The sequence below is a fragment of the Patagioenas fasciata genome, chromosome 25 (genome assembly GCF_037038585.1).
Source record: "Patagioenas fasciata isolate bPatFas1 chromosome 25, bPatFas1.hap1, whole genome shotgun sequence".
Lineage (NCBI taxonomy): Eukaryota > Metazoa > Chordata > Aves > Columbiformes > Columbidae > Patagioenas > Patagioenas fasciata.
The window spans coordinates 4200882-4227603 of NC_092544.1; the positions used below are offsets into that span (position 1 = coordinate 4200882).

The 26722-nt window shown below is 44.1% G+C and overlaps 1 protein-coding gene across 1 annotated transcript; it reads right to left on the bottom strand.

The window, feature by feature from the left end:
- Positions 1–50: 50 nt before the first annotated feature.
- On the bottom strand, positions 51–26056 carry MYOM3 (myomesin 3). Its single transcript, XM_065856925.2, has 37 exons — positions 25823–26056; positions 23300–23434; positions 23090–23164; positions 22270–22429; positions 21865–22022; positions 20501–20596; positions 20132–20220; positions 18249–18293; positions 17899–18039; positions 16758–16919; positions 16341–16482; positions 16063–16262; positions 15699–15752; positions 15244–15371; positions 14442–14625; positions 13451–13625; positions 12723–12844; positions 11863–12050; positions 11567–11693; positions 10927–11105; positions 10737–10851; positions 10302–10458; positions 9828–9937; positions 9303–9347; positions 8009–8145; positions 6343–6487; positions 4739–4798; positions 4502–4569; positions 4129–4239; positions 3829–3916; positions 3271–3309; positions 2624–2729; positions 2190–2353; positions 2029–2065; positions 1895–1917; positions 1749–1804; positions 51–704 (listed from the first exon to the last, which is right to left on the bottom strand). The coding sequence occupies exons 2-37, from the start codon at positions 23404–23406 to the stop codon at positions 444–446; spliced, it is 4254 nt and encodes a 1417-aa protein (XP_065712997.1). The 5' UTR covers positions 23407–23434; positions 25823–26056; the 3' UTR covers positions 51–443.
- Between the last annotated feature and the right edge of the window lie 666 nt (positions 26057–26722).

Here is a 26722-nt window from a genome sequence, read left to right on the forward strand (position 1 = left end):
TTGGGAAAATTCCTACCTGATTTCAAGATGGATGTACTGGACGACAGTGCTGAGGTGTCACCAAGGGTATAAGTTTAATAATACACACACAAACGCATACGTCAGCTACTAGATAATCAGTAATACATAGTGATATACTACAGAAAAACTCCAGTGGAAGCCTGGTTCTTGTATGTGAATCCTTTGGCGTTTCCCACACAGGTTTACTAGGAAAGAGTTTCTCTGTAAGGTGAAGGTGCATGTGTACACGCACGCGGGAATTGTTTTCTAACAACTACCAAAATAAAAATACTAAAATATTACCAGAAAAAAATCGAGACATGAGCCTGGATTTTAAGGCAGAGACATAGAAAGGAATCCGTAGGAGTGAAATTCCTTTTAAATTCAATGAGACGTACTTGACTAATTCATTTAGGCTTTTTCATTGTCATCCCACATGGGACTTACTCTTCCATTCCTGTTGGTATCTCTCCGTGCTTATAGACACTGATAGTGACCTGCCCTGTTTCAGAACCGTACTTATTCTTGACATAGATGCTGTATTTTCCTGTGTCTTCGTTGCAGACTTTCTCTATGGTAATTGTGACAACTGTCCCCTTCACATCCATTTTGTAGCGATCTTTAAAGACGATAACTTTCTCATTTTTGAACCAAGTGATTTCTGGGTAAGGTTCTCCAGAGACACAGCAAGTTAAACACAGGGTCTGTTGTGAAACAGATAGCAGAAATGGATTATGAAGATATAAATGAGCAAGGAAATTCAGTTGATGAGAAATTAAGAAAAATAGAAATCAATATCAGTAAAAATCCACAGGGGTTGCTTATCTATAACAACTTTGTTCCAATCTGATATGAACTAATTGACTCTGTTGTATTCATCAAGTAACCAACATTTTTCTCTGATATCTTTGTTTTACAAAGTAAGAGTGATTCCTGAAAGGTGATTGGTGTTTAAAGTGATTATTTGAAAAGTTGCTGCTTTACAATGCCATTGAATTGATTGTCTAGTTCGTGGCTCCAAGCGAATGGTGGGCCTTAATTAAATTTCATTGCTGTTTCTTGCAGCTGCTATGGAACTAGAAAGTTCTTAAATTAATGACTTTGGGGTCACTTTCACAACCTTGGTAATAAAACACTTTGGAAATTCTCTTAGATTTTCAGTAGGGGAGATTCCAGGACTGTCCGCTCCTTTTCTGGATATCCTCCAGTATAAGCAAGATGAACGTGACTGAATTCACTGGGCCTGACTCAGACTTGCGTTACTGTCTTTTTATAGCTACACTGTGAAGTGACAGTTAAATAGGAATTTGCGGTTACTTCACAGGATTTTTATTCTGCCTGTGTACCAGTAAAGGGGAACGTGATTCAGAAGTGTAAGCAGCAAGTTTATATGATGGGAAAATCAGGTCCAGCACTTAAAGGCCTTAGTCGAATCCTGTGAAATGGGACGACAACAGAAAGGATCTGGCTAGACCTAGGAAGCAGTAACATCCGCGCCCTGCAAAACGAGAGGTTCTGTGCTGCAGGGAGCACCTCTGTGCAGCAGCACGTGCGGGTTTGAAAGCACCACCGATATAGTGGCCAATCCAGGTATCGTGGAGGGAGCCACTTCACACCTTGGGCAACTGCAGTAGCTCAGAAAAACTCCTGGGAACATCCAGGAGGTGAAAACAAGTGGTTTTCTCCCCATCAATTATTCTTCTATGTCTGTGCAAGGGCCAGTTACACAAACAGTTACTCAATGTTACCTTGTCCTCCATGATGGTGGCAACATCTGGCAGACCTTGAACAACCCTGGCACGACCTGGGAATGAATAAACATGACCTCTCAGTTTTACTTACCAGGGTACCGCTTGGCTGCATTTCACAGAAAGAAGGAAATCAATTTACTTACACTTTTCTGCTATTGCTGCTTCCCTGAAAGTGAGAGAAAATTATAGTGGTTTTATTTATTAGGCATTGTATTCTCAATAAAGCATGTGACACTCAAATAGATTTAGCTGTGAAAATATTCAGGCAGGAACTTACTTTAGCCTTCTGTGCTCAGCCAGGGCGTCTTCAAAGGCTGCAAGGAATGGAATTGTTTTAGGGAAAGTTGCCATTTATTTTATTTGACTTAGTAGATTTAATCTTGGAAAGCAGCTCAGGTACCTCTCATTCCTATGGCATCATTGTGTGACTCAGCTTACCTTGTCCAGACAAGTCAGTTGACAGTTTGTAAGACTTGTTCCCATCAAATAACTCCAGGGTGTATTTTCCCTTATCTGCATCTGTTGGGTTCAAGATGTGAAGCCAGATCTGATTCATTGTGCTTCCAGCTTTCAGTCGATCACGGCTTTCCAGTTTTTTCTCCCTAAGTAAACAAATGATATAATTTCCATAGCATTTAGCAGAGCCGTGTAAATTAGAATGCTAACTTTTTTTAGACCTATGCTGGTTAGAATAACCAGTGGGAGTCAGGACCTCGCTGTTGGTTTCATGGAGAGTTGTGTGCTCAGTGACTTCTGAAAGTCTCATGGGGCATCTGGCTGTGCTTTCAGGCAGGATGCCAGAGCTCTACAAACTCACGGAATCACAGAATGTTAGGGATTGGAAGCCTCACAAACATCTTCTGGGAACTCACTTGTGATACCAGGTTGTTTTCATGTAGTCTGAGTAGTACTTCACATCCGTGTAGATCTTGATGCCTTCTTCAGTAGGCTGAATTTTCAGAGGTGTAGCAGAAAGAGCTAATGGTGTAATGAAAAGACTGAAATTGAGGAGGACGTTCAAGGATGCAGAATTTTACATGTTATACAACCAAAAATCCCAAGCAACATTTTGTTCTGGAGAATGTGGCTGAAAGCTGGATGGTATTCTACCTCCTTAAGACCCTGGGTCTTTTAGGCAGCAACCGGGAGAAAAATGTCAACATCTCTTGTAGAGACTTGGGTCTGGAATACACGTCTCATGGACAGAAATAGTGAAACCTGCCCAAATTCCCCCAACAAGTGCTGTGCCAAGCAGCAGGCCACTGGCACGTAAAGGTCACAGAGCTGGTTCGTAAGTGCGAAGGGTTTTATGTCCCTGGGTTTATTTACTGACCATCCTTGACAGTTTGAAGGTGCTTCTAACACGAAAGGAACAGTAAATAGATGGTATCATATTTGGGGTGCTAAATATTGACCCCTTGATCCAAACCCAGGGACAGCTCATGAGCAGTTTGCTCTGCTCGGGGTGTCCACTTATCGCCTTCATTATTACGGTGTCAGTGGGGGGACAATGACGTACCACTGAGCCGACACAGCTCCTTCAGAAGGTCTTCAAAGGCTGCCAAGACATAAAGATTTAAGTGTCTATAATATTTAGCAAATCACATCTACCCACTTAATTTTCTTATATTTAGGATGTTTTATATCTAGTAGTAAATCTGTCATCTTTTTCTATTTCAAAGCTTACTGGAAGTGGAGTTTTTGCCACTGACTCACTTATTTTTAGATGCTGGGCATTTTTTACTAAATTTAGATGCTTCTATCTTTCTTAGCACTCAATGTGTGGAACAGACTGCCTCACGGAAAGCAGATTTCTGTGTCAGGTTTAAGTGATAGGTTCCAGACGTCAGGATAGGATTTGATCTTGGGAAGCAGAATGTTGTCTTTAACAACTGTTCTGTTGTTGTAATTCAGCCTAGAATTGGCCAGTAACTTTGTACATGAGTTTTAATTGCTGTAATAGGTCCTATGGTAATTAACAATGTGGCAGAGAGGTATTAAATTTGGTTTTAAATCCAAAATGCATCCCAGGCAGGGGTGTGAATATGTGTTATTAGCTGATACAAGGTTCTCTTACCTCCCTTTGTGAGATCAAGTTGGGTGTAGTCCTCGCCTCGGTCATCTGAAACAACTGCTTTGTATTGGCCCTCATCTGCTTTGGTTATCTACCAAATACATATGTACATATGCAATATTTATTTAAAAACAACACAAAACCAAACACACGTGCCCCCTGCCCCCCTCCCAGTGTCTGTTCAATCTCTTTCATTAAGTGGGTGCTGCCCAAAGCACAGATGGAATATTAATAAGATCAACCTGTATTTTTTTGCATTTTCATGTCATCATCAAAGCCTCTGAGCTGTTTAATGTTTTTCACCTTCTTGATACAAAGCGTTCCTATCCCAGTCTGTGGATCGAACACACCACCTGCTCGGGCTTTCTTATTGAAGAACCATTGGAAGCTGGTGTCCTTTCTCAGGTTTGTTGCCTGTTGAAAGTCAACATTTAGAAGTCAGGGTTCCAAATGCATTTTATTTCTGAATGCCTAGGTTGTGTTAGAGAATTGCTGCAGAATCTTAGAAACTTCTTTATTAAAATGTCTCTCGAAGGTATACTGGCTCTTAACTCTCGTTGGTCTGCAAATAAGCATTTGGCTGAGCACTGTTCATACCCTTCCCTAAAAATTTACATCTAAAATGTAATGCTAAAAGAACTTGGACTGTGTAGTTGCATCCTATGGCTCTGTGTACCTTGCAGGTAAGGAGCACTTCACAGTTCTCAGTAACCTTCCATTTCAAATTCTCTATGAAATGTGGACCTATAAAAGAAAAGAAATGTCTTCTGCAAAGCGTTGCCGCAGCTCTCAAGTGTTACCTACGGAAATGCCTCCATCTAGTGCTGACTCCCAGCAGTGCAAGAGCTTTGCTGTGGTTTTGCCTTCCTCTCGGCATCGTTGTGGCGAGTCATAAACCTTCAGCTGATCTTACCCTGCTTTTTCTTCCATTCTCTCCGTTTTGCAGCAGCCTCCTCTGCAACTTTAGCAAAACCTGTGGGGACAGCAACAGTCAAAGTCAAAAAACCCCCAGCTGTTTCTCAGTGTAACACGTCAGAAATTACTGATCGCGAAAGGCGTTATCGTTAGAGCTGTGATACTTGTTTGTACAACATCTCTGGTGCATCAGTTACCTCTGGTACCTACTAAGAACCCTGAACATCTTAGTACTGTCATTCTTTCATTCTACTGGTTGCTCAGAACCTGGTATTTGTTTAGTTAAAACAAAAAGGTCTTTGAAGACTTAACCATTATGCATTTAGGAAATAAAACAGGAATTTTGACTATGCAAAAAAGTTAGGCTAGAAATGCTGACATTAAGATGTTTAAAAAGTAAGAAACACTGAAGTCAGAGAACATAAAATTTACCTCGGTTGTAGACATCCACATGTAATTTTAGTAATCTCTACTTCCTTCATTGTCAGTAAAGAAAAATGGGCACTTCTAGAGCACAATTCATCAAACTGATTCTGTATCCTGAACTCAATGTGTGCTGAATCTCTCCATAAAGTGTCTGTTCCTTTCCTAGTTGCCTCCCTACACCCTCTGACAACAGCCTTGTATTTTCCCCAAGTGGCCAGCCCCTACTTCCATGATCTTTAAACTCTCCTCTTCCACTTGAACATACCCAGCAGTTCCCTGTTTAACCACACAGGTCTCCTGGCTCCCTTCCTTGACTTCCTACGTGTCGGATGCTCTGATCTTGTGCCCAGTAGAAACAGTCCCTGAACACTGACCAACTCTCTTGGGCCCCTTTCCCTTCAAGCAGCCTTGCCCATGGCATTTCCCCCAGCAATGGCCTGAAAAGGCCAAAGTTTGCCTTGCTGAAATCCAGGGTTGCAATTCTGCTTGCTATCCTGCTCCTGCCACAGGAGATCCTGAACTCCACCGTCTCATGGTTGCTGCAACCAAGGCAGCCCTCAACCTTTACCGCTTCAACCAGCCCCTCCTTGTTAGCGAGGATGAGGTCCAGCAGTGCACCTCTTCTAGTCGGCTCCTCCACCCTTGGCATCACAAAGTTATCATCAAGGCACTGGAGGAACCTCCCAGACTGTGGCTGCTGGCCGAGTCGTCCTTCCAACAAACATCAGGGAAGTTAAAATCCCCCACCACAACCAGGGCCTGTGACTGTGAGGCTGCTCTCAGCTATCTGTAGAGGCCTCATCAACTTTCTCACCCTGATCTGGTGGCCTAGAATAGACACCCACAATAGTATCACCCACAGACAGTTTGCCATAGCAAGATAATATGTAAAACATTTGGAAAAAAACCCTAAGCATTCCACTGGATCTTTTGCCTTAGACCATTTTTATAATCCAAGACCCTATTTATAAGATCAAAAGCTTCAATTTATGTTAAAGAGAAATTCAGATAATTTCTTCCGTGAGCTCTGGACTTTAATGTGTGATAGAATAAATATTTGTTCTCCCCATTCTCAGTGTGCCGTTATAGCTGTCAGACATACTTTGGAGCCTGAAGTGCCTAGAAAACTTTCCACTGGGCACGGCAGTCTATATTTGATCCTGAATTTCCACTTACATTCATCCGCAAGAACGAGGGTGAATTGATTCTTAGCTTTTCCGTCTTGCAGCTGGGCTGTGTACGTCCCTTTATCGTCATCGCAGAAATTCTGGATTATCAGTTCCACGAGACCTTTTCCTTTGACAAAGTTTATTTTATGTGTCTGTGTAAAACAAAGCAAATACGAGAAACTGAATCATTTTTTTTTCACAGCAGAGCAGTTTCAAGGCCTGATCCTGGCACAGCGTCTTCAGCAACACTCAGATGCTACAGTCCTGTTCTATATGAATCCTTTTATACTGCCCTCGTCTGACAGGACTCACTAATGAAGCCAGTGCTCTCTAATATTCTATATTCTAGGGTTCATCTGTTATTTTTTTGTGTAAGTAGGTACAGTAGAATTGCTTACAAAAGAACTTTTCTCTGGGAAGATGTTTCTGTTAAAACCACGTAACACAAAACATTCTTTCTTGTTGGATATTCTAGACGTTGCAGCTTACCAGAAACTCTATGATTTGTAGTATAATAGAACTGTTCCACTTAATAACCCATCTATGGCATGTAATTGCATACTTGGGCAGTGATGAGTAATATTGCCACTCTATTGAGATGAAGCAAGCATGGCTGAACCTTTTCTACCTACACCCTGAAACCTGCCAGATGCCAAACCATAAATACTGTCATTATGCCTTACTGCCTTGTTTGCTCTAAGCAAATATTATCATTACAAAGAGCTTGACAAACACTTTGTAGTCGTGCATAACTGTGTCAGTTCTCCAGTGTGGAAAAGGCAGTTCTTAAAACAGATGAAGCCTTCAGTAAGTTTGCTACGCGTTGCTTTAAAAATCCCCAACATGGCAATAACAGCTCTGAAATTCTTTGGCCTAGTCCTCTCCCTTAGTTCTGTCTGTTCTTTTTGTTGTCTTGGCATCGCTCCACTGCATTCAACTGACAGGCCAATGATTGATCTTGCTCTTCATTCTCAACTGTTCTCCCCTCTGGTCCTGTCATTCCAAATACTTTTTAAATGTTATAATATTAACTTGATAGGGGAAGACAAGGAAGAGGCTAAAACATTTTTTTAATGTGTCAGAGGGTTGGAGTGCACTGCAACACATGATGCGGTTTTATTTGCAGTGCTTCAGACTGAGAAGTAAATGACTTTCATCTGCTCTTAGAATTCATGAGGTTTATCTGCATTTAAGTCAAAGAGACAAGGTGGAAAGCTTATAGCTTTAGCATCCATTTAAATGAGTTGATTTCATTCATCCAAGAGAAAGCTCTCAGACCTGCGCAGGGGTGTTTCTAGTATCAGCTGAATTACACGTGGTTGAGGTTTGTTGTCAGAAAATTCCCTTAGAAAAGGGAAGGATGGTCAGCAGAACATCTCGGGGGAGGTGGAAAATAGGGAAGCTGCATAGGGAGGCGACATTCTCTGAGTGTCACCACTGAAGGTTTTGCTGGCCATGGCACAGGGGAATATTGCACTGGCTTGAACTAATGGTGTCAGTGCTGCAGCCTGGCTCAGTACTAGGACTTAAGAATTGGTTTGGCTTTCTGTAGGGAAAACCGAGCCTGAGAGTCTTCCAAAAACACACATCAAAACAGGAACGTACCCATTTGCTCCATCTCCCTGTTCAGCAGGGGGAAAGTAAGTCAGAATTCAAACCAAACCAGAACGTACGGGAGTACTTGTCAGCTCCTTGTCATTGAAGGTTAAACGCAGCTCTGCGTTCGGTGACAGCTTCTCAACCTCCAGCCACAGCCGCACTTCTCCTTTCTCCAGAACGTCGATGTTCCAGCCAGATATCAGCTTGATCACTGGAAAACAGAGACAACCACGGAGGGGGATTCACAGGCAAACCACAGGGTTATGTCAGGGTTCCCCTTTCGAAGTGAGGTGAACTGCGAACTGGCTGAAGGGAAGAAGCCAGAGAGTCGTGGTCAATGGGGCGGAGTCCAGTTGGGGCCTGGATCTAGTGCAGTGCCCCAAGGGTCAGTACTGGGGTCGGTATTATTCAATGTATTTATCAATGATTTGGACGAGGGAATAGAGTGACTGTCAGCAAGTTTGCTGATGACACCAGGCTGGGAGGAGTGGCTGACACTGGAAGCTGTGCTGCCATCCAGAGACCTGGACAGGCTGGAGAGCTGGGCAGAGAAAAATGTAATGAAATAGAACAAGGTCAAGTATAGATTCTTGAATCTGGGCAGGAACAACCCCAGGTTCCAGTATAAGTTGGGGAATGAGCTATTAGAGAGCAGTGTAGGGGAAAGGGACCTGGGGGTCCTGGGGACAGCAGGGTGACCATGAGCACTGGGCCCGTGTGGCCAGGAAGCCAATGGTACCTGGGGTGGATTAGAGGGGGTTGGTCAGTAGGTCAGAGAGGTTCTCCTGCCCCTCTGCTCTGCCCTGGGGAGACCACACCTGGAATATTGTGTCCAGTTGTGGCCCCTCAGTTCCAGAAGGACGGGGAACTGCTGGAGAGAGTCCAGCGCAGCCACCAAGATGCTGAAGGGAGTGGAGCATCTCCCGTGTGAGGAAAGGCTGAGGGAGCTGGGGCTCTGGAGCTTGAAGAAGAGGAGACTGAGGGGTGACCTCATTAATGTTTACAGATATATAAAGGGGGAGTGTCAGGAGGATGGAGCCAGGCTCTTCTGGGTGACAACCAATGATAGGACAAGGGGTAATGGGTACAAACTGGAACACAGGAGGTTCCACTTAAATTTGAGAAGAAACTTCTTCTCAGTAAGGGTGACAGAACGCTGGCGCAGGCTGCCCAGGGAGGTTGTGGAGTCTCCTTCTCTGCAGACATTCAAACCCGCCTGGACCCCTTCCTGTGGAACCTCAGCTGGGTGTTCCTGCTCCATGGGGGGATTGCACTGGATGAGCTTTCCAGGTCCCTTCCAACCCCTGACATTCTGGGATTCTGTTAAGTCCGGATGTGTGACAGTGACTTCTCACTGCTTTAACTTACATGGGTTCCTGATTTCGTGGCTACGTTTCAATAACTTGTCCAGATCTGAAATGCAAAGAATAACAAGTCATGTAGATTAGTACAGTTAGGCCAGAGCAAACTGATTTTGTTAATTTAATTTAATTTGTTCATGAGCTTTATTTGTGTGAAGAAGATAAATAAGTACAAAACAGTAGCGGGGAGGACTAGGAAAGGTTGTGAAGATAATTCTTACTTATGGCTGAATAAAATGTTGGTTGTATCAATTCAATAAACGCGTTAAATAAGTTTTAAATCATTGTGATGTAGCTGTGTGTGAAATCTGAACTGTGATGGAAAAAATGACCTTCCTGGAGAATGGAATCTTTCCTTAGGGGCCTGTAAAAGAAACTGCCCTTGAGCCTTCAATGAATGGGAAACATCTTCCTAACGATGCCACGATCATCATCACTTACTATTCCTCTACAAGGAACTTTCCTCTAAACATCCAATATTAGAAAATTCTAGCACATTAGATTTTTGTTCTTCTCAATTACTAGTTTTTACCTTCTTTTGTTAAAGTGCAGCTGGCAGAGATGTCGTCATCTACATCTGTGACCTCCACCGAATATACACCCAGATCCTTTTCTGATGGGTCTTTCAGTATAAGCTTAGATCTTAGAAATAAAAATAAGAAGAAAAATTATATTTTCCTCAAATATATGCTTTCTGTAACAGAATGCAATATATTTGATACACCTGGGATATCAAATATAGTACTTATGTGTGACACTGGGGAGCAAGGCAAAAACATCAGCAATATGATGGCCGATGCTTCACTTTTGTGACCTGAACCCTGCGCTGAATGTCCCATTTCACAGACACCAGAGCTGAGAGTCAGGGACAGAGATTTGCGGAAGTTCAATAGTGTACATGGATTTTAGCTGCGTGTTGAGAGGAGAGGGAAACATTTGGCTTCACATTTTTCTCAGTGGTTATTGTGTTCTTTATTAATCTTCTCAGTGTACATTATCTACTCACTTATTGCCTTTCTCTTCAATCTGAACTCTGTCAGCGTCTGGTGGTCCTTCGTAGTCCTTGGACCAGATAAATTCAGAGGAATCATTCTTTTCAGGAGCTTCGAAAGCCATGTAAATGAAACCTTCTTCATCGACCCCAAGTTCAATTTCATTTGTGCCTGTATGATTAAAAAAACAACCCGCTAAACATTCTTTACCACAAGAGATCAGGGCTCAGCTTCTGGGCATCAAACTCAGAAAATAATGGAAAAAGGAAAAAAAAAGCCAGTGTACAGATGAAGTAAATTCATTGGCAGTTTGATTTGCTCATCTTTGTTTCGACTGAGGTTCTTGCTTGCTATGAAACGTGCAGCTGATGTTTTGTAAAGTATTTTTTTTACCAGAATCATCACGATATTTACTGACTTGCACAATCCCATCACTTTGAATTTCGTACCGGGTTTGGTTTTAGCCACCACAGGATCCGAGGGCAGCGAGGGAGGTCCAGTTCCAGCCTTGTTCAGCGCTTTTACTCGGAAAATGTAGCATTTCCCTGTCTCCAGACCTGAAACCTGCGGGAAACAATGAATTAATTAACATCAGACTGAATGAGAAGCAACACTTGGATACCAGGTGCATGTACAGACCTTCATGTGGGTGGTGGCTATGGGCCGCTGGGTTATTTGTTTCCATTCCTCTGAGCCTTCTTCACACATTTCCACGTAATACCCTGTAATGGGACCGGCTCCCATGTACCGCGGTGCTTCCCAGCGCAGCTGCAGGGACGAGTCTCTCACTTCACTGCACCTCACGTCGTAAGGGGGGCCTGTTTGGAGAAGGGTCAGCTGTCAAACAATGGTGTTCAAAAATGCAATGTTGAGTCCGAGATCAGAAACCAGCGAGTTTTCAGGTAACAAGTGAATAGTGGGTCCCCAGGGGATGCTTTCTGTGCTCATTAACTGTAGAGGTGGGTTTAGAAGAAAGTGTGTGTCAGCTGGTTTAATGTTATTGGCTTTGGTGTAATGTACAAAGATGTTGAGATATTCAATACAGGTTCTTCATTGTCTGGAAATGCTAAAAATACCTGGGTGCCATATCTGTGCAATGCAGGAATAATAGACTACATCTGAATCGAGCTTCCGTAGGAGAGTTCGTGTGCTTTTCTATACTGGCAGCTACCCTTGTACGGACCTATAGTATTCAGAAGTCTCTTGGATTCACAGAGGAGCGAGCAGATAACTGGTATACCTGGTAATATATTTCTGGCTGTTTTTACAGGAGAGGTACCTGGTTCTGGCATTGTCCATTCCTCACATTTGAACAAGTCGCTGGGTTCAGATACTTCCCCGACACCAGCTGCGTTCATGGCACAGGCCCGGAATTCATACAGGTGACCTTCCTCCAGGTTGCTGACCTTTGGGTTCAGAAATGCAAGCAGATTATTATTAATAGTACAGCCCTGCAGGGTCTTGGTCTTGTGAGAGTGGGAAGAGAGTTTAGGCTGAGGGGAAGTAGAGGAGAAACAGCTCAACCCTGCTATAGCTATGCTTAAAGAAGGACGGTATAATATCTGAACTGAGTACCGTGTAAACACGTTGAGGAATTGGCTGAATATTGACTTCATGCCAGTCTGGTTCAGACGGATCGTGCTGATCGAGGAAATAACCCAGAATCTTTGCTCCTCCCTTGCGCTTCGGGGGTTTCCAGCCGATGGTCATGTCGGTCTTCCCGCAGCTGAGAAGAACAAACCCGTGCGGTGCCGATGGACACGCTGCAAAAGGAGAGAGAAAACACGGTATTTATTGTTCAGTGTGGATTTGGGATCTGGGGATCAGGAAGAGAGGTGTAGGTACGGGGTAAACTGGGCTGAGGAAATACGTTTGCTCACAGCAGATGTGATTTGGTTTGTGTTAAGGCCCCCTGGTACCACTTTTGCAGTGTAATAGTATTTGAAAATGACCAGATTCTCATTTGGAAGTCAGAAGAAAACTCACGGATGTGTCTCAGGATGTTTCTTGCATGTTACTTTATGATTTGTCTGATAAAAAGGACAGAAGCAGCGCGTCAATGAAACGGAGACAATGGAGGGTTAGATACTGGCTGATGTGGTTGGGAGGATTTTGTAATTGCCCTGGAGAAATTTGCAATGCTGATTGCAAGATACCAGCATAATTGGTATAAAATGGTCACTTGTACCAGTGCTAAATGAATACTGAAAATGGAACACACTGCTAAGCCAAAATCCTAATTAACTCTGTCCACCCTTGACAAGTATAATTGATGGCAGAAGCTTCAGGGTGCAAGAAAATCAGTTCCCTGTTGCTTTACTTTGCTTGCCTGCTCAACATTATTACCACTACATGCAATAACAGCTATACGTGATAGATACATTTTTAAGGGATCTAATTTTTGTGTGTATGTGTGCGTATAGGTTACTACTTACCAATAGCCGGCCTGACAACGATAGGGTCTGTTTCTGGTGAGCTCTCACTTAGTCCCGCCTCACTGACAGATTTCACACAAAACACATATTCTTTTCCAGGCTGCAGCCCAGGAACAGTAAATCTAGGAGAGCGAATTAATAACTTTGTGTTTGACTGTTCAAAGTACAGGTAAACAGGCTTTTGAACAGACAGCGATACATTTTAATAAGGCATTGTTACTTACAAAATCATTAGTTGCCATTAGAAATCAAAGTGTACTATATCACATAAAATGGCCACCAATAAATCATCCAGTAGGTCCAGATCAGATAGAGAGGTGTCACACCGCGGGCTGGCATTGTCGGTAGAATAAATAGGACTTTTTAATGGGCTTTTTCTGTTTGACGTGTGACCCCCACAGCTAGAGAGGTTTTCTAAATCATATGTGAGTGACACCAGTTTACTGTACTGGAAAGAGAGTGAATAAGGGGAATGTGGTTCTGCTGGTACCTTCTGCAGAGCCCGAGTCTCTGAGATACACCCAGACTTTGCTGTCAGTCCGGCTTGGGATGCAAAACCAAGAGTCTGAGCAACACTTAGTTCTACAAGAGGCCGTGGGGTTTGTGTGTGTGCAAACCCGGCTGTGCCGTGAAGTTCTTTTTTTATCTGAAATACGACTCCAGCCATGAACAGAAGAATCTGCGTTGGCACCCTGTCTTCTCTCAGCGAGTGTAAGAGCTGAACTCACTCGTTACATGTCACGGGCTTGTTATTGACAGTTTCCCATTCTTCTGTCCCCGTCTCCCGACAATAGATGTAGTAGCCGAGAGGCTCCAGACCATCCTTTAACTTGTCCCATTGCAAAACAACAGATGTCTTGGTGTCTCTGAAAGCTAAAACCTGAGATGGTGGAGGCAGAGTAGCTGAGAAAAGAAAAAAACAGAGCAAAGTAGGGCGGTTTAAAATTTGTGAGGAAGAAAATATTCTAAATGAGTTGGCCTGTTTGATTTAGTCACCTTTTCCATTCACCTTTGTTCATGGCAAAATCCCATGAACATTGTCCCAGTCTGCAGCCTGTATTTTGGGGGTTTGCCATATCTCGTCTCTCCCTTACAGCCCATTGATTTATACAGAGGAACACCTACTGAACCTTCTCTGAAGCAGGGGAGAAATGAGACTCATCTGATAAATCTCATGTAACTCCATTATGAAACAGGACCCACTTCCCTCATGCGAAAAAATAACACAAGGGCAGCTTTAATACGGGGGAATATTAAAAAAAAATAAAAGAAAAAGTGCTAATCTTTCTGCATAATGGGAACATGAGCTTTTGCGTCTCTTAGTGTTGTCAGCTCAGTCTGGGAAGAAAACAACAAATCTGCAGTTCTCTGTGAAACCCTCAGAAACAGGCGGCTTCGGCAGCACTGATCTGAGTAACCTCTCTCTTACACAGTGTTGGATGCATGCTTGGATTAAGTACAGGCTTCAACTGTTTCTTATTTTATTAAATTTAATTCCCCCAGCGTTGCTCGGCTAGATTTACACTGCACTGACCAACTGCAAAGTAATTAAACAAGGATTTAAGGCTTTAAGAGATTTCCTGGCATCAAAGCAACTGCTGTGCGATCATATACCATGAAGTTTAAAGGAAAGGGGGGATGGGGGAACCCACACATTACTTTCATAGTACATCTCCTTTTCCATATCATTAGTATAGAGCATATTAATGAAATAATTACCCAGTGTTGCTCCAGCAGTTATGGGCTCGCTGGGCAGGGACGGCTCACTGATTCCATACTTGTTAACAGATCGCACACGGAAACAGTACGATTTTCCTTTAACGAGATCAAAGAGTGCAAATCTTGGGGAATTAGCTGGCGTATCCAGATTAACCATTTGCCAGCAGTTGCTGCCTACAATCGTCTGTAACGAAAAAGGTGATGATTTACAACTCATGTTGTAAGTCAAGCTTAAAACCCTCCTGAGCAATAACAAGGCTGGTCTTTAATGAAAGTAGTTTTTATAAAACAACCCAAACAAACAAAACGCAAACTGAAAATGTAAATGATGTATTTCTTGTTGATATACCCAAGCTTTTCTTCCTTGGCAACCGAGGGCCCCTTTGCAGCAGGAATGGTCCAGCAGGTGGGAAAGGAGTATGTGCGAAAGGAGATTGGTAGACGATACTAATTAACCAGCAAAATGATTATTGGGGAACAGGAAAGTGAACGACTGTGCAGTTCTTCACAGCTTTTCCACACTTAAGGGTCCATAGAGCAGGGAGAGTCTTCCTGCTAAAACTCTTCTCCTGTTCTGGGGTGTAAAACTTACTTGTTTATTCTTTGTTAATCATTACCGCTTGAGTTGGTGTCCAGAGTCAGGACCACAGCTCAGGTAAACCGAGGAGCTGGAGAGGGGCTGGATGACCCGTTTTTGGGGCTGTAGTTCTCCAGTTGCCAACACAATGAACAGCCTGGCTTGTGCTGAAAAATCAATTACTCTGTTCTGCAGTTTCCCTTCTACGTGATATTATTTTCTTACCTTTTCCACGTAATAATGCAGCGGCTCTCTGCCTCTTGGATCTGGTTCATCCCAGGCTAAAGCCACGTAATCTTCTCTGACCTCACTTGCATGAACATTGGTGGGTGGCAAGGGAATTTTAATATGTCCTATGGGAAGTCAGAATAGGCTGTTACAGCTGTGATGTGGCAGGAAAAAGAGTTGTTTTAAAATGGAATATGTTTTCCCACTGTAAAGTAAGGTTCTTCAGTATAAAGGAGGAGACTTAAACCCTTTGCGAGCATGCAGGCAAACCAAAATTATTGTAAAAGGCTGTGCTGTTTAGGATAGATTCAGCTCCTTATGGAGCTTACCGTGATGTTTCACCATATATTTTCCCAAGTGTGTTTTGTCCGGGGTCACGTTATTCCAGATCTCACTGTTGTATGGTAGTTGGTTCTATCTGAGGGAATGGCTCAGTATAAACTCACACTTACCTTCCAGGTCATCCTGGAAAATTTCTATCGTCCTGCCTTCGTCGTATGGAATAACTGTAATGTCAAACAGGGCAATGTTAGCCACCAAGAGAAGGTGCTTGTCAAAAAAGAGCCCGCAACTGTGTCATTTCGTTATATGGATAACTGTATACATTTCATCACACATACAACAAAATGTCATAACTGGTATTTTGATCTTTTTCCATCCAGAATCGCATTAGGCCGGGTTCAGCAAAGGCAGGGCATGGCAGTGTGTTGCGATGATATTTGTGCGAATGAGGAGAATCCTGACAAACTGCGTTCAGTTTTACCTGCAGCCTCATATGGTGCTTAAGGAGCACATTTTCCTGGTTTTAGTACAAACCTGTCACTCTCTTGTCCTTGCTGGGATCGTATGTTGTAACGGCATCACTGGTTTTTGAAGGGTGACTGATGCCGTTTTTATTGACAGCTTTTACTCGGAACTGGTACGTCTGTCCTTCAGCGAGGCCCACGACGGGGTATCTGCAGGTTTTTACGGGCTTCTCATTGCACGGGACCCAATCCTCGGACCCAGCAACACACCTGAAATAAAACACAGCCCGTAGAGTCCCTTCATGGTTTTTCCACAACACAATAATGAGGTTTTTTTAACATACATACCTTTCGATGTAGTATCCCAGGATGGGACTGCCTCCGTTGTCACTGGGTGCTACCCAAGACAGCATCAAACAGTCTTTATTTACATCGTGGCATTTCACGCTGAGTGGGGCTCCAGGTGCACCAGCTGTTTCTGCTGCGGCATCTAGAGAAACACCAAGTGGTTTGGGTTTTTATCTTCTCTCTACCAAAATTTTCACTCAATAGCTTCATTTTCAGTGTGTAAAGGGCCTACTTCCCAGTAATACAAGTCGTATTTTCTACTGCCTTAATCGCTACTGAAAATTAGATTTGGACATTTTGATAATTGTATCCATACAATTGGGAGATGTTATTTTGTGCACAAAGTTGTGAATTTCTTTAGGCCAAAGTATTAGGAAAGCAGCTTTTGTTCTAAGTAAGACAGAATCCTGCGTATACCTCTAACGAACACATAAGTGGTCTGCTCTTTATATCCATCCAGCGAGGGGACGCGGATGGTGTAGAATCCCTCGTCTTCTTTGTAAGCGCATGACACCGTCAGAGAAGCCTCCTGGTCTTGGTACTTCAGTTCCCGACATTCAGAGCTCTGCAGCAACTCACCTGGGAAGCACAGGGAGGAGTAAAGAACTCAGGACGAAGTAATTTCCTCCAAAACATTTTACAAATGAGGAAAACATACAAATTAAGTGATAACATCCAATGGGATGAAGTTCAACAAGGCCAAGTGCTGAGTCCTGCACTTTGGCCACAACAACCCCCTGCAGCGCTCCAGGCTGGCACAGAGTGGCTGGAGAGCAGTCAGGCAGAAAGGGACCTGGGGGGACTAATGGACAGGAAGTTCAACATGAGCCAACAGTGTGCCCAGGTGGCCAAGAAGGCCAATGGTGTCCTGTCCTGTATCCAAACCAGCGTGGTCAGCAGGACAAGGGCAGTGATCCTTCCCCTGTGCTCTGCATTGGGGAGGCCACACCTGGAGTGTTGTGTTCAGTTCTGGGCCCCTCAGCTCAGGAAAGAGATTGAAGGGCTGGAGCGGGTCCAGAGAAGAGCAACAAGACTGGGGAAGGGACTTGAACACAAGCCCTATGGGGAGAGGCTGAGGGAGCTGGGCTTGTTCAGTCTGGAGAAGAGGAGGCTTAGAGGTGAGCTCAGCACTCTCTAGAACGACCTGAAGGGCAGTTCCAGCCAGGGGGGATTGGGCTCTTCTCCCAGGCAGTCAGCAATAGGACAAGGGGGCAGGGGCTTCGACTCTGCCAGGGGAAATTGAGGCTGGAGATGAGAAAGCAATTCTGTGCAGAGAGAGTGGTCAGCATTGGAATGGCTGCCCAGGGAGGTGCTGGACTCACCGGCCCTGGAGGTTTTTAAACTGAGATTGGCCATGGCACTGAGTGCCATGATCTGGTGAACGGACTGGAGTTGGACCAAGGGTTGGACTGGATGATCTCTGAGGTCTTCTCCAACCCAGCCGATTCTGTGATTCTGTAATCCTAATTCTCTTCTGTGGACATTAGATCACATCTATGAATTCAAATGGTGTGTTCATATAGGTATATGTATAGAAACTTATCTATTGCATACAAACCATCTCTGAACCAGGTAATGTCTCGTTGGTGTTCAAGTAAATCAGAAGAGAAGTAACAGGAGAGGGTGAAAGGCTCCTTTTCTCTTGAAAATAAGGGCTTCAGTGGAAAAGCAAAATCTGCCTCTCTGGCCTTAAGGGATCCTATGAAAAAAGAGTAAAATTCAGCGTGATAAAGAGACTTTCCAGAGCCTTCCTCCTTGTAGCATTTTTATTGTCATACGTTTAGAGTGGTACCTGAGCTTTGCACTTTTCAGGTGCAGTCACACTAATAGGAAAAGCTACAGCTCAGAAAAAAAAGAATCAAGTTGCTTCAGGCTATAAAGAAATAATGATAACAAGAATTGACTTACTTCTGTATATTTCTGAATCGAATCCTGACTCCTTCCCATAATATTCTATAGGACAAGAAGAAAATACATTCAGCAAATCTCATGCCAGTGTTCATCTTCCCCTCAAAAACATACAATGATGCTCAGCAAGCTGTGGTTTTCCCTCGAAGCAGCTTTTAATGTGAACCTTCTAAGCGCTTCACCTGACCTGGGCTGGGATTGCTGCTGGCATCGCAGCACAAAATGACGTGATTTGGAGCTGGAACCTAAGAATTGATGCACTTATATAGGATGAAATTGAGATACTTTCTTACATTTATAAGCCACAAGAAATACACATAAAATAGTGCCCATTTTTGTAATGAATGAAGCTCGGCAGTAGCAGAGCTCGCTCATAAGCAGACATGAGAACTGAGGGTTAGTAGCTGAAGAGGAAAGAAATAGGAAAGCACAAAAGGCAAAGCCTCATCCCAGGTCCCTTGGTGATGTTCCTTCCCCTCTACTCTGCCCTGGGGAGACCACACCTGGAATATTGTGTCCAGTTGTGGCCCCTCAGTTCCAGAAGGACAGGGAACTGCTGGAGAGAGTCCAGCGCAGGGCAACAAAGATGCTGAAGGGAGTGGAGCATCTCCCGTGTGAGGAAAGGCTGAGGGAGCTGGGGCTCTGGAGCTGGAGGAGACTGAGGGGTGACTCATTCATGGGGATCAATATGGAAAGGGTGAGTGTCAGGAGGATGGAGCCAGGCTCTTCTGGGTGACAACCAGTGACAGGACAAGGGGCAATGGATGCAAACTGGAACACAGGAGGTTCCACTGAAAGAGGAGAAGAAACTTGTTGGGGGTGAGGGTGGCAGAGCCTGGCCCAGGCTGCCCAGGGAGGTTGTGGAGTCTCCTTCTGTGCAGACATTCAAACCCGCCTGGACACCTTCCTGTGGAACCTCAGCTGGGTGTTCCTGCTCCATGGGGGGATTGCACTGGATGAGCTTTCCAGGTCCCTTCCAACCCCTGACATTCTGGGGTTCTGTGGTGTCTTGGGGAGTGTGAATGTGGATTCTGGTGCAGGAACCGTGCATCACGGGCCCCGCTGGGGCATCGCGGGCGTTCCAGACAGCGCGGGGCCAGGACAGGAGATGCCATCGCCCGCCCGCCCAGGGACAGGAATGTTTCCAGTGGAGGCAGGATTAAGGCCTTGGTGTAGTCTCTATTTTCAGAATGTTAAAAGCAAATAGCAAAAGGAAGAATCATGTTACTGGGATGGCATTAGGCAGGGTCAAGGGAGGAGGAACAATGTGAACCTCTCGCCCAGTCACAAGGAACAATGTTAGCAAGGCGTTTGAAATGCTAATTAGGCCTGATGAAGGACAGTTTAATCGGGCACTTAGAGGTGAAGAGAGCAGACCCATCCAAGGTTTTTGGTGATAAACCACAGCTCTTGTTCGCTCATCCTGCCTGCTCTGATCTTAGAGATTCTGATGGGAATTGGGAAGAGCATGTGATTATTGCCATGGAGTGTTTTTCAGACAGCTGCTTCTGGTTTATGGCAAGGGCCCAGCTCCTGAGTTCTGGACATACCATGAGAACCTTTGTAGAAGAGAAGCCTTGCACAGCTGGTAACTTCTTCTGTATTTCTGCTTTAGGGTAAAGGGAATTTAGGAATCTGGCAAGGCTTGCAAGTGAAGGTTATATCAGCCATGTACATATTAGTTAGTGGTAACCAAGGATTATTTTACCCAGCTGTGCTTTCCCCTCAGTAATAACTGAAATTCTCCCCTCCTATTAACAGAACGCTCATGTCTTTCTCTGTTTTCCCAGGTGCTTGTATGTTCCTATGATATGATGTATAGCATTGAGAATATTTTGCAGAATCTAAAGAATTTGCAAGTTTAAAACCGAAGGACTACTTACTCCTGACAAGCACTGTAGCAAATGAGTAAGCCTCGCCGTATTGATTCTTCACTTCCACACTGTATTCAGCAGAATCTTCCATGGAGCATCTGGAAAACGACAATTTCCCCTCCTTTTTAGGTTTCAGTTATTGTTCAAACCTCACATGACAAATTCAAGAGCAAAAATAACTAAGTAATAAGTAAGGCTCTAACTGCTGTTGAGATTGCTTCCTAATGGCAAAGGTTTAGCTCAGACACAACACACTGCAGTCAAGCAGGGCCTGATTGCAGAAGAATTCCCTTTTTTGTCTGGCATATACAAACTGTGAGGTTCAGAACAGGTCTTATTCAACTGCAAAAACAACTCGGACAAGAGCACACACGTTACCTGCTGATGTGCAGGGTCAGCATCCCAAACTTGTTTTTTATCCTGTATTTTCCTGCTGGTGCTAGGCGAGGGTCGATACGGACTCCGTTTTTATACCTAAGGAACACAAAGAAACTGCTTAGGAAAGGATGGATAAATCACCTGGTAAAATTAACGCTTTATTTTAAAATCAACCATATCAAACGCAACAGAGAGATAACAGAGCGGAGGAGCAGACACGATTCCCTGTTCTCCAGGTCTCCGCAATGGCCAGAGCTGACCAGGGCTCCTTGCAGCCTGCCCGCGGCAGCTCATCTCCTCGGTTTACGCTCCCTGCTCTGCAGGTTGTGTGAGGGAGTTGGAGCAGATGCCTTTTGCTGGGATCTGGGGGAGGTTCGTTTTCTCTTTGCATAATTCCGGAAGGACACGGGACATCAGGAGCTCTGTCAGCAGTGACTTAGCTGCCTACAAAGTCATTAGTAATCCAAATGTTTGCATGCTTCGAACCTTCCATGGGAGGGATGGTCAATTGCTTTAACAAACTGATCAAAGCACCCTTTGCAAATTGTTTTTTGAGGTGATCTTTCATTTATTTCAGTCCCTTTGTATTAATGGTGAGTGCTGCAGTCAGGCCCAGTATGTAATGCTTCATCTCCTGTGATCTGGTAGATGCGCAAAGCTGAGTAAATGAAAGAGTTGCTTTGTATTTTACAAATTGTAGAAGAGAGAGCAGTTTAATGTTAAAACTTGCATGGTGTCCAAGGTAGCCAGACCTCGATGGTGTGCAGGGATTTAGTGCTGGCGATAGATTCTGGTTTCTGAGACTTCAATCCCGAGTTTACCTGCAGGAAGGACAGCACCCAGGGAAGGCTACGTGATAGGACAAGGGGTAATGGGTGCAAACTGGTACACAAAAGGTTCCACTTAAATTTGAAAAGAAACTTGTTCCTGGTGAGGGTGGCAGAGCCTGGCCCAGGCTGCCCAGGGAGGTTGTGGAGTCTCCTTCTCTGCAGACATTCAAACCCGCCTGGACACCTTCCTGTGGAACCTCAGCTGGGTGTTCCTGCTCCGTGGGGAATTGCACTGGATGAGCTTTCCAGGTCCCTTCCAACCCCTGACATTCTGGGATTCTGTGTGATTCTGTGATTCTGTGAATATCAGTCCTGTCCCCGGAGGAGCCGCACAGGACTGTCCGCTCTATATTTAATATCTTTACCGATTGTAACAGTGGAACTGGAGAATTGAAAGTGTTTTCTGTGATTTCTGAAGCTCTCCCTTCCTTCTTTCTAGGAGGACGCAGATGTTTTTCCTCTGCTTGCTTCCCAAAACGCACACAGCTTGTTAACAGCGTGGGCAGCGTGAGTCACGGCTGTTGGCCAACATACCAGGTAACGTGCGGCGGTGGGGACGCCAGGACCGTACACGCCAGGGTCACTTCCATCCGCTCCCAGACCGCGTGCACTCTGAGCGGGATCCAGAACATAGGTGCTCGCCCCGACCGCAGCTCCATGTATTCCTTCTCCATGCGTGCCTTCTCCACAGCCTGTGACAAGGAGACACTAAATAAAGGCGATAGAAAGGGGTTATGTTCTAATTACACAAGTTCTTTTACAAAAGGGACATGTGACAATGCCTCAGTGGCAGGAATGTAAGGCCTTGTCCTTATTTCTAGTGGCTTTGAGGTTGTCCTAACACCTGATTAGGTTTGGAATCCTCTCCAGAATGCTGGTTAAACTTGGCAATTTTAACCCTGTTGGTGATTTTTCTCCCAACAGAGATGTCTGTCTGACCTTTCTGCGAAGGGCCTTGCGGTCGGCTCTGGCACGCAGCAGCCTGCAGTTCCTAATAACCTCCTTTTCCAGCTTCTCCATCTCATTCCCAAACCGAACTCTCTTTTGCCCCCTCTGTTCCAGCTCTAGGATGGAAGCTTCTCTTCTTAGCTTGTAATCCCTGCAACAGAGGGTGAAAAAACCCAGCAGAAGTCAGGATAATGCCTTTGATTTTGCTTTGGTCTTTTTTGTAGTTGTTTTAAAGCACATATTTTTGGTTAAATCAGAACAAGTGTTAAGCTTGCATGCACTGTGGGTGTGAATGTCAGGCTGTTATGCCTCATAGGACTTGGCATTACTACTATGATACAGAGTATTTTAATGGCATAAGAAGGGGACCCACTATTTGACCACTTTTAATCCCAGTAGGGAACTGGGAGAAGGATTAAAGGGAGGGGAGATGTTGCTAATGACTGAGGTCCAGTCATCGCAGAGGGATGGAGGGCAGGAGCATTGCCAAGATTTCGTTGCAAGGAGAGGAAGTTCCATCTGTTACCATTAATTTCTTTATCTGATTGTATTTTCCATTTATCCCTATGAAATCTGGTTTCTCTTGTGAGCAGGGCTATATTACTCGTTATCACAGGTATTAAGGTGATGCAATTTCATTTCCTGCATTTTAGTTGAGCTCTGGTGGGTTTTGTTTGACAGGAAGAACCTCTTGATTGAAGCTGCTCTTTTTGCTTCCAACAAAATGAGTTGAACCGAGTTGTGACCCATGTATACAAAGGTGATGTTACATACAGTGGTTGTGTTTGAGTTACAGTGAGTTCTGACTTACTGTGGTATTTCGGAGGTCAAGGCAAGGGCAGCTGCTATCGATAGCTCAGAAGGGCTGAAGGTCTCTTCTTCCTCACTTCCAGAGGCAGGTGCATGTAAAAGAATCCAAAGTTCCATTATTCCATAACTCAAAATTTAACAAATCTGGCAATGTGCAGAAAGTCCTGTCTGGACCTGATTTGCTCAGCCTGTTCCTAATTCTGTGGCTTACCTGGTTTTGAACTTCTTCTTCCTAGTTGTGGAGCTCATGTGCAAGCTCTGCTGCCTCTCCTCCTTCTGCTCCTCCTCTCGGAGGTGGAACAAGGTTCGGGTTCCCATGCTGGGAAGTCAAAAATGAACTTTCTTGCTGGAATAGAAGAAAACATCAAGTGGCTTTCAAATAAGACACCTTAACAGAATCTCTTTAAGTTATTAAGTCCTTGCTTTGCTTCGGCATTCAAGGGCTGTGAAATAAATTTAATGTAATACTGCGTTCTGGCGTTCACACTGTGAAAGGGCTTTGTTTTGTGATGCTTCTGTGAAAAATGGAATCAGATGAAGAAACTCGTAAGTCTTTAAAGGCAGCTGAAGCTGTAACAGAACAGTAGGTTGGCAGCATTTTGTGGGTAGATTTATTTTCCTGGGACTGATGTTATGCTCTAAATCTGGTGGATATTCTTCCAGGGAGTTCCATGAGATCAGCCCCCTGATATAGCCTGAAGACAAATGAGGAGCATCTTGAAAAGGGAGATCAGGGGGACATCAGGGACAAAATAAGGAATGGAACATCAGATAGTGAGATACAGAGGAAAAGTTTAGAAAATAAGCGGAGTTTTCATCTGGAAATGATATTGCAGGGGCAGCTGTGATGCCAAACAGCCCATGACCTCCCACCCGGGTTGTGATCCCACCAAGTCCTCCTGCCTGGATGTGCTGGGGGTTGGATGAGGCCACACTGCCAAACCAAACACAGCAGCTGCTGGGCAGGAATTGCTTGGTGTCCGGGGCAGCTGGAAAATCCAAGTGCTGTTGGATTTTGGTCTTTTTTTGTAGTTGTTTTAAAGCACATAATTTTGGTTAAATAAGAACAAGTGTTAAGCTTGCCTGCACTATGGGTATGAATGTCAGGCCGTTATGCCTCGTAGGACCCAGCATTACTACCGTGAGAGAGAGTATTTTAATGGCATAAGAAGGGGACTCACTATTTGACCACTTTTAATCCTGGCACGGAACTGGGAGAAGGATTAAAGGGAGGGGAGATGTTGCTAATGACTGAGGTCCAGTCATCGCAGAGGGATGGAGAGAGGAGCATTGCCAAGATTTCCTTGCAAGGAGAGGAAAAAACAGCTACAGAACAGACTAACTACAAAAAGACAACTACAAACAACAACTAGTAATAACTACTAACTACAGACTACTAACTGTTAAAAGGACAACTACAAAAACAAAGACCAAAACAAAAATCCAAGTGCAAAAATCCGGTCGCCGTTGCTGAAACCGAGTGCTTGTTCAGCCTGTATTCCCACGCGTGTATCTGGGCTGCTGACACAGTTCCAGTTCAATACTTTAGGAGGATAATGTTTTATCCAGTCCTTTGAGAGATCAGCTGTTTCTTCTTTGGTCTTCAAAAAAGCTTCATAAATCATGGAGAAAGGAGGAAGAGGGAGAAACACGGGAGCAAACTCCAGCTCTGGGGTCCCCCCATCTCCTGCATCAACTGCTGAAGGGCGAGCCTGGTGCTGCAGCCTCTCTGATAATTAACACCGTGCTGCTTAAGCACTGACGAGTGGGCATTAAACAAAAGTAAATTTGAACAGCGTATCCCTCTTTAGCTCATTCTATCCTGCAACTGATTCAGAAACGTACAGCACAGTCTTTCAACTGGTGGGATTTTGAATTTCTAAGAGCTTAGGTTACTTTGTAAAAACAGCTTTGGAAGTGTAATCGTTGCTGGATAATATTTGTTCAAACATACTTGTAAATCTTTCCCCAGCTCATGTTCCGTCATTCAAATTTTCCCTTGGCAAATTTTGCACCTGCGTTTTAGTTTTACTGCTTTCTAATCCTAAAATGATGAAGAATACAAACCCCTGAGGTTTTACCGATAGTACAGTCCGTAGAAAACCACAGTTGTGGGGAAAAGCAGAGTTGTCTTGAGAAATGCAAAATATCCCAGAAAATACAGAATTATCACACTAATATATCAGCTTCAGAAGAAATAGAGAAATGTTGGCAAATAGAAGAAAGAGAAGATGAAAAAGACTTTTAGGGAAAAAATATCTCTATAATTTCATAGAATACTGCTCACTTCAGGGCTGTTTCAGCTGCAGAGTAATTACTGACTATCAGACCTTTGTTTCCATTTTTCTGAATAGTTACTGATCCAGGTTAAATTTTGATATGTAATGTTTTTTTAAATTTTTCCTGGAAAATGTTCAGTGCTCATAATCCTATATTTATTGTAAAGATATAGAGTTCTGATCTGCTAAAATCTACACTTTTCAATCCACGTATAAGGTTTTTTTCTAAGCAGACCAGTAAAGCAGAGCAGAGTCTTGTGAGAAAACATGAAGCAGGATTTTCATAAGAACAACACTGGAAAAGCAATAATGACACTTGAAAGCAATCACGAAGCACAGTTATCACTGAAGTGCAATTCAAATAAAGCGCTCGCACAACATAACTGGTGTTGCTATGAAGATCTTATAAAATCTGGCTATAAACAGTAGTTTATTTACAGATAAACCCAACTCACCCTGTGGAGCCTACAGTGGGAGCCTGTCCTCGTGAAAGAGAAAGGACAAAGGAGCGCTTCCTTCCCCCTGGTGATGACACTAAGAGTGACTCTCCCCAAAAGAATGTTCCCCATGTTTGAGTGCCCATCCTGGAGTCTTAAATATAGCGTCCCCATGCCATCGCGGGGACAATGGGGAGACCCGGAGGGGGTGACGCACTGGGAGCTCTTTGCTGCGATGGCAACTGATCACAGTCTCCTTTTCAGATGGGGGAAATGATTGCTTTTGATATAAGGAAAGACAGGTGCCTCCAAAATTCAGGCATCGGAGTGTTGGATTAGCCTCTGCTCATTGAGGAGCTCGCAAAGCATCTAAAATGAATTACAAATGTTTTCATCTCCTCCAGGAATTTCCCCTGGATTAACGTGGCCAGCGCTGCATAATAGAGCGAAATCATTTACTTTGACGTCTCTTTAGTGAATGCCAACTCCAGCCAAATTATGTCAGGGTATAATTAGATCGGGACCTAACGGCGGTTCTCATGTTTTGGTTGGGTGCGACTATTAGAGTTTCCTCATTACAGGCAAACCGAGTCTTGCTGCTGCAGTAGCGGCTGAGTTCACATCTCCCTCTGCCCACGGTGGGATCGAGGAGCCTGGGGTGGGGTGAAAGAACAGAAATGGCTGGTTTTCCACTTATTTCAGATGGTTTTGCACTTTCAGCTTTCAAGATAAACCCTTCCCAGCAATGCGAGAACTGGGCGGTACTTTTTGTGGTGTCAGAAGGAGGAACAAAGGTTTGAAAGTAGCGAAGCTCTGAGGCTGCAATAACAGTTTGTGAGCCAGATGTTTTCCAGCTGCATTTTATTAGTTGAGGAGTCAGCTCATCAGCAGCAGTAAACAGGTACTGGGCAGGCATCA

What these genes read in the sequence shown, in the direction of transcription:
- MYOM3 (XM_065856925.2), bottom strand. Translation starts at nt 23,406, where the DNA reads ATGGGAACCCGAACCTTGTTCCACCTCCGAGAGGAGGAGCAGAAGGAG. An exon ending in CACTTATGTGTTCGTTAGAG is followed by an intron (nt 16,483 to 16,757) that starts GTATACGCAGGA and finishes GTGTTTCTCTAG; the next exon opens with ATGCCGCAGCAGAAACAGCT. An exon ending in TTTCCAGGATGACCTGGAAG is followed by an intron (nt 15,372 to 15,698) that starts GTAAGTGTGAGT and finishes GACTTCCCATAG; the next exon opens with GACATATTAAAATTCCCTTG.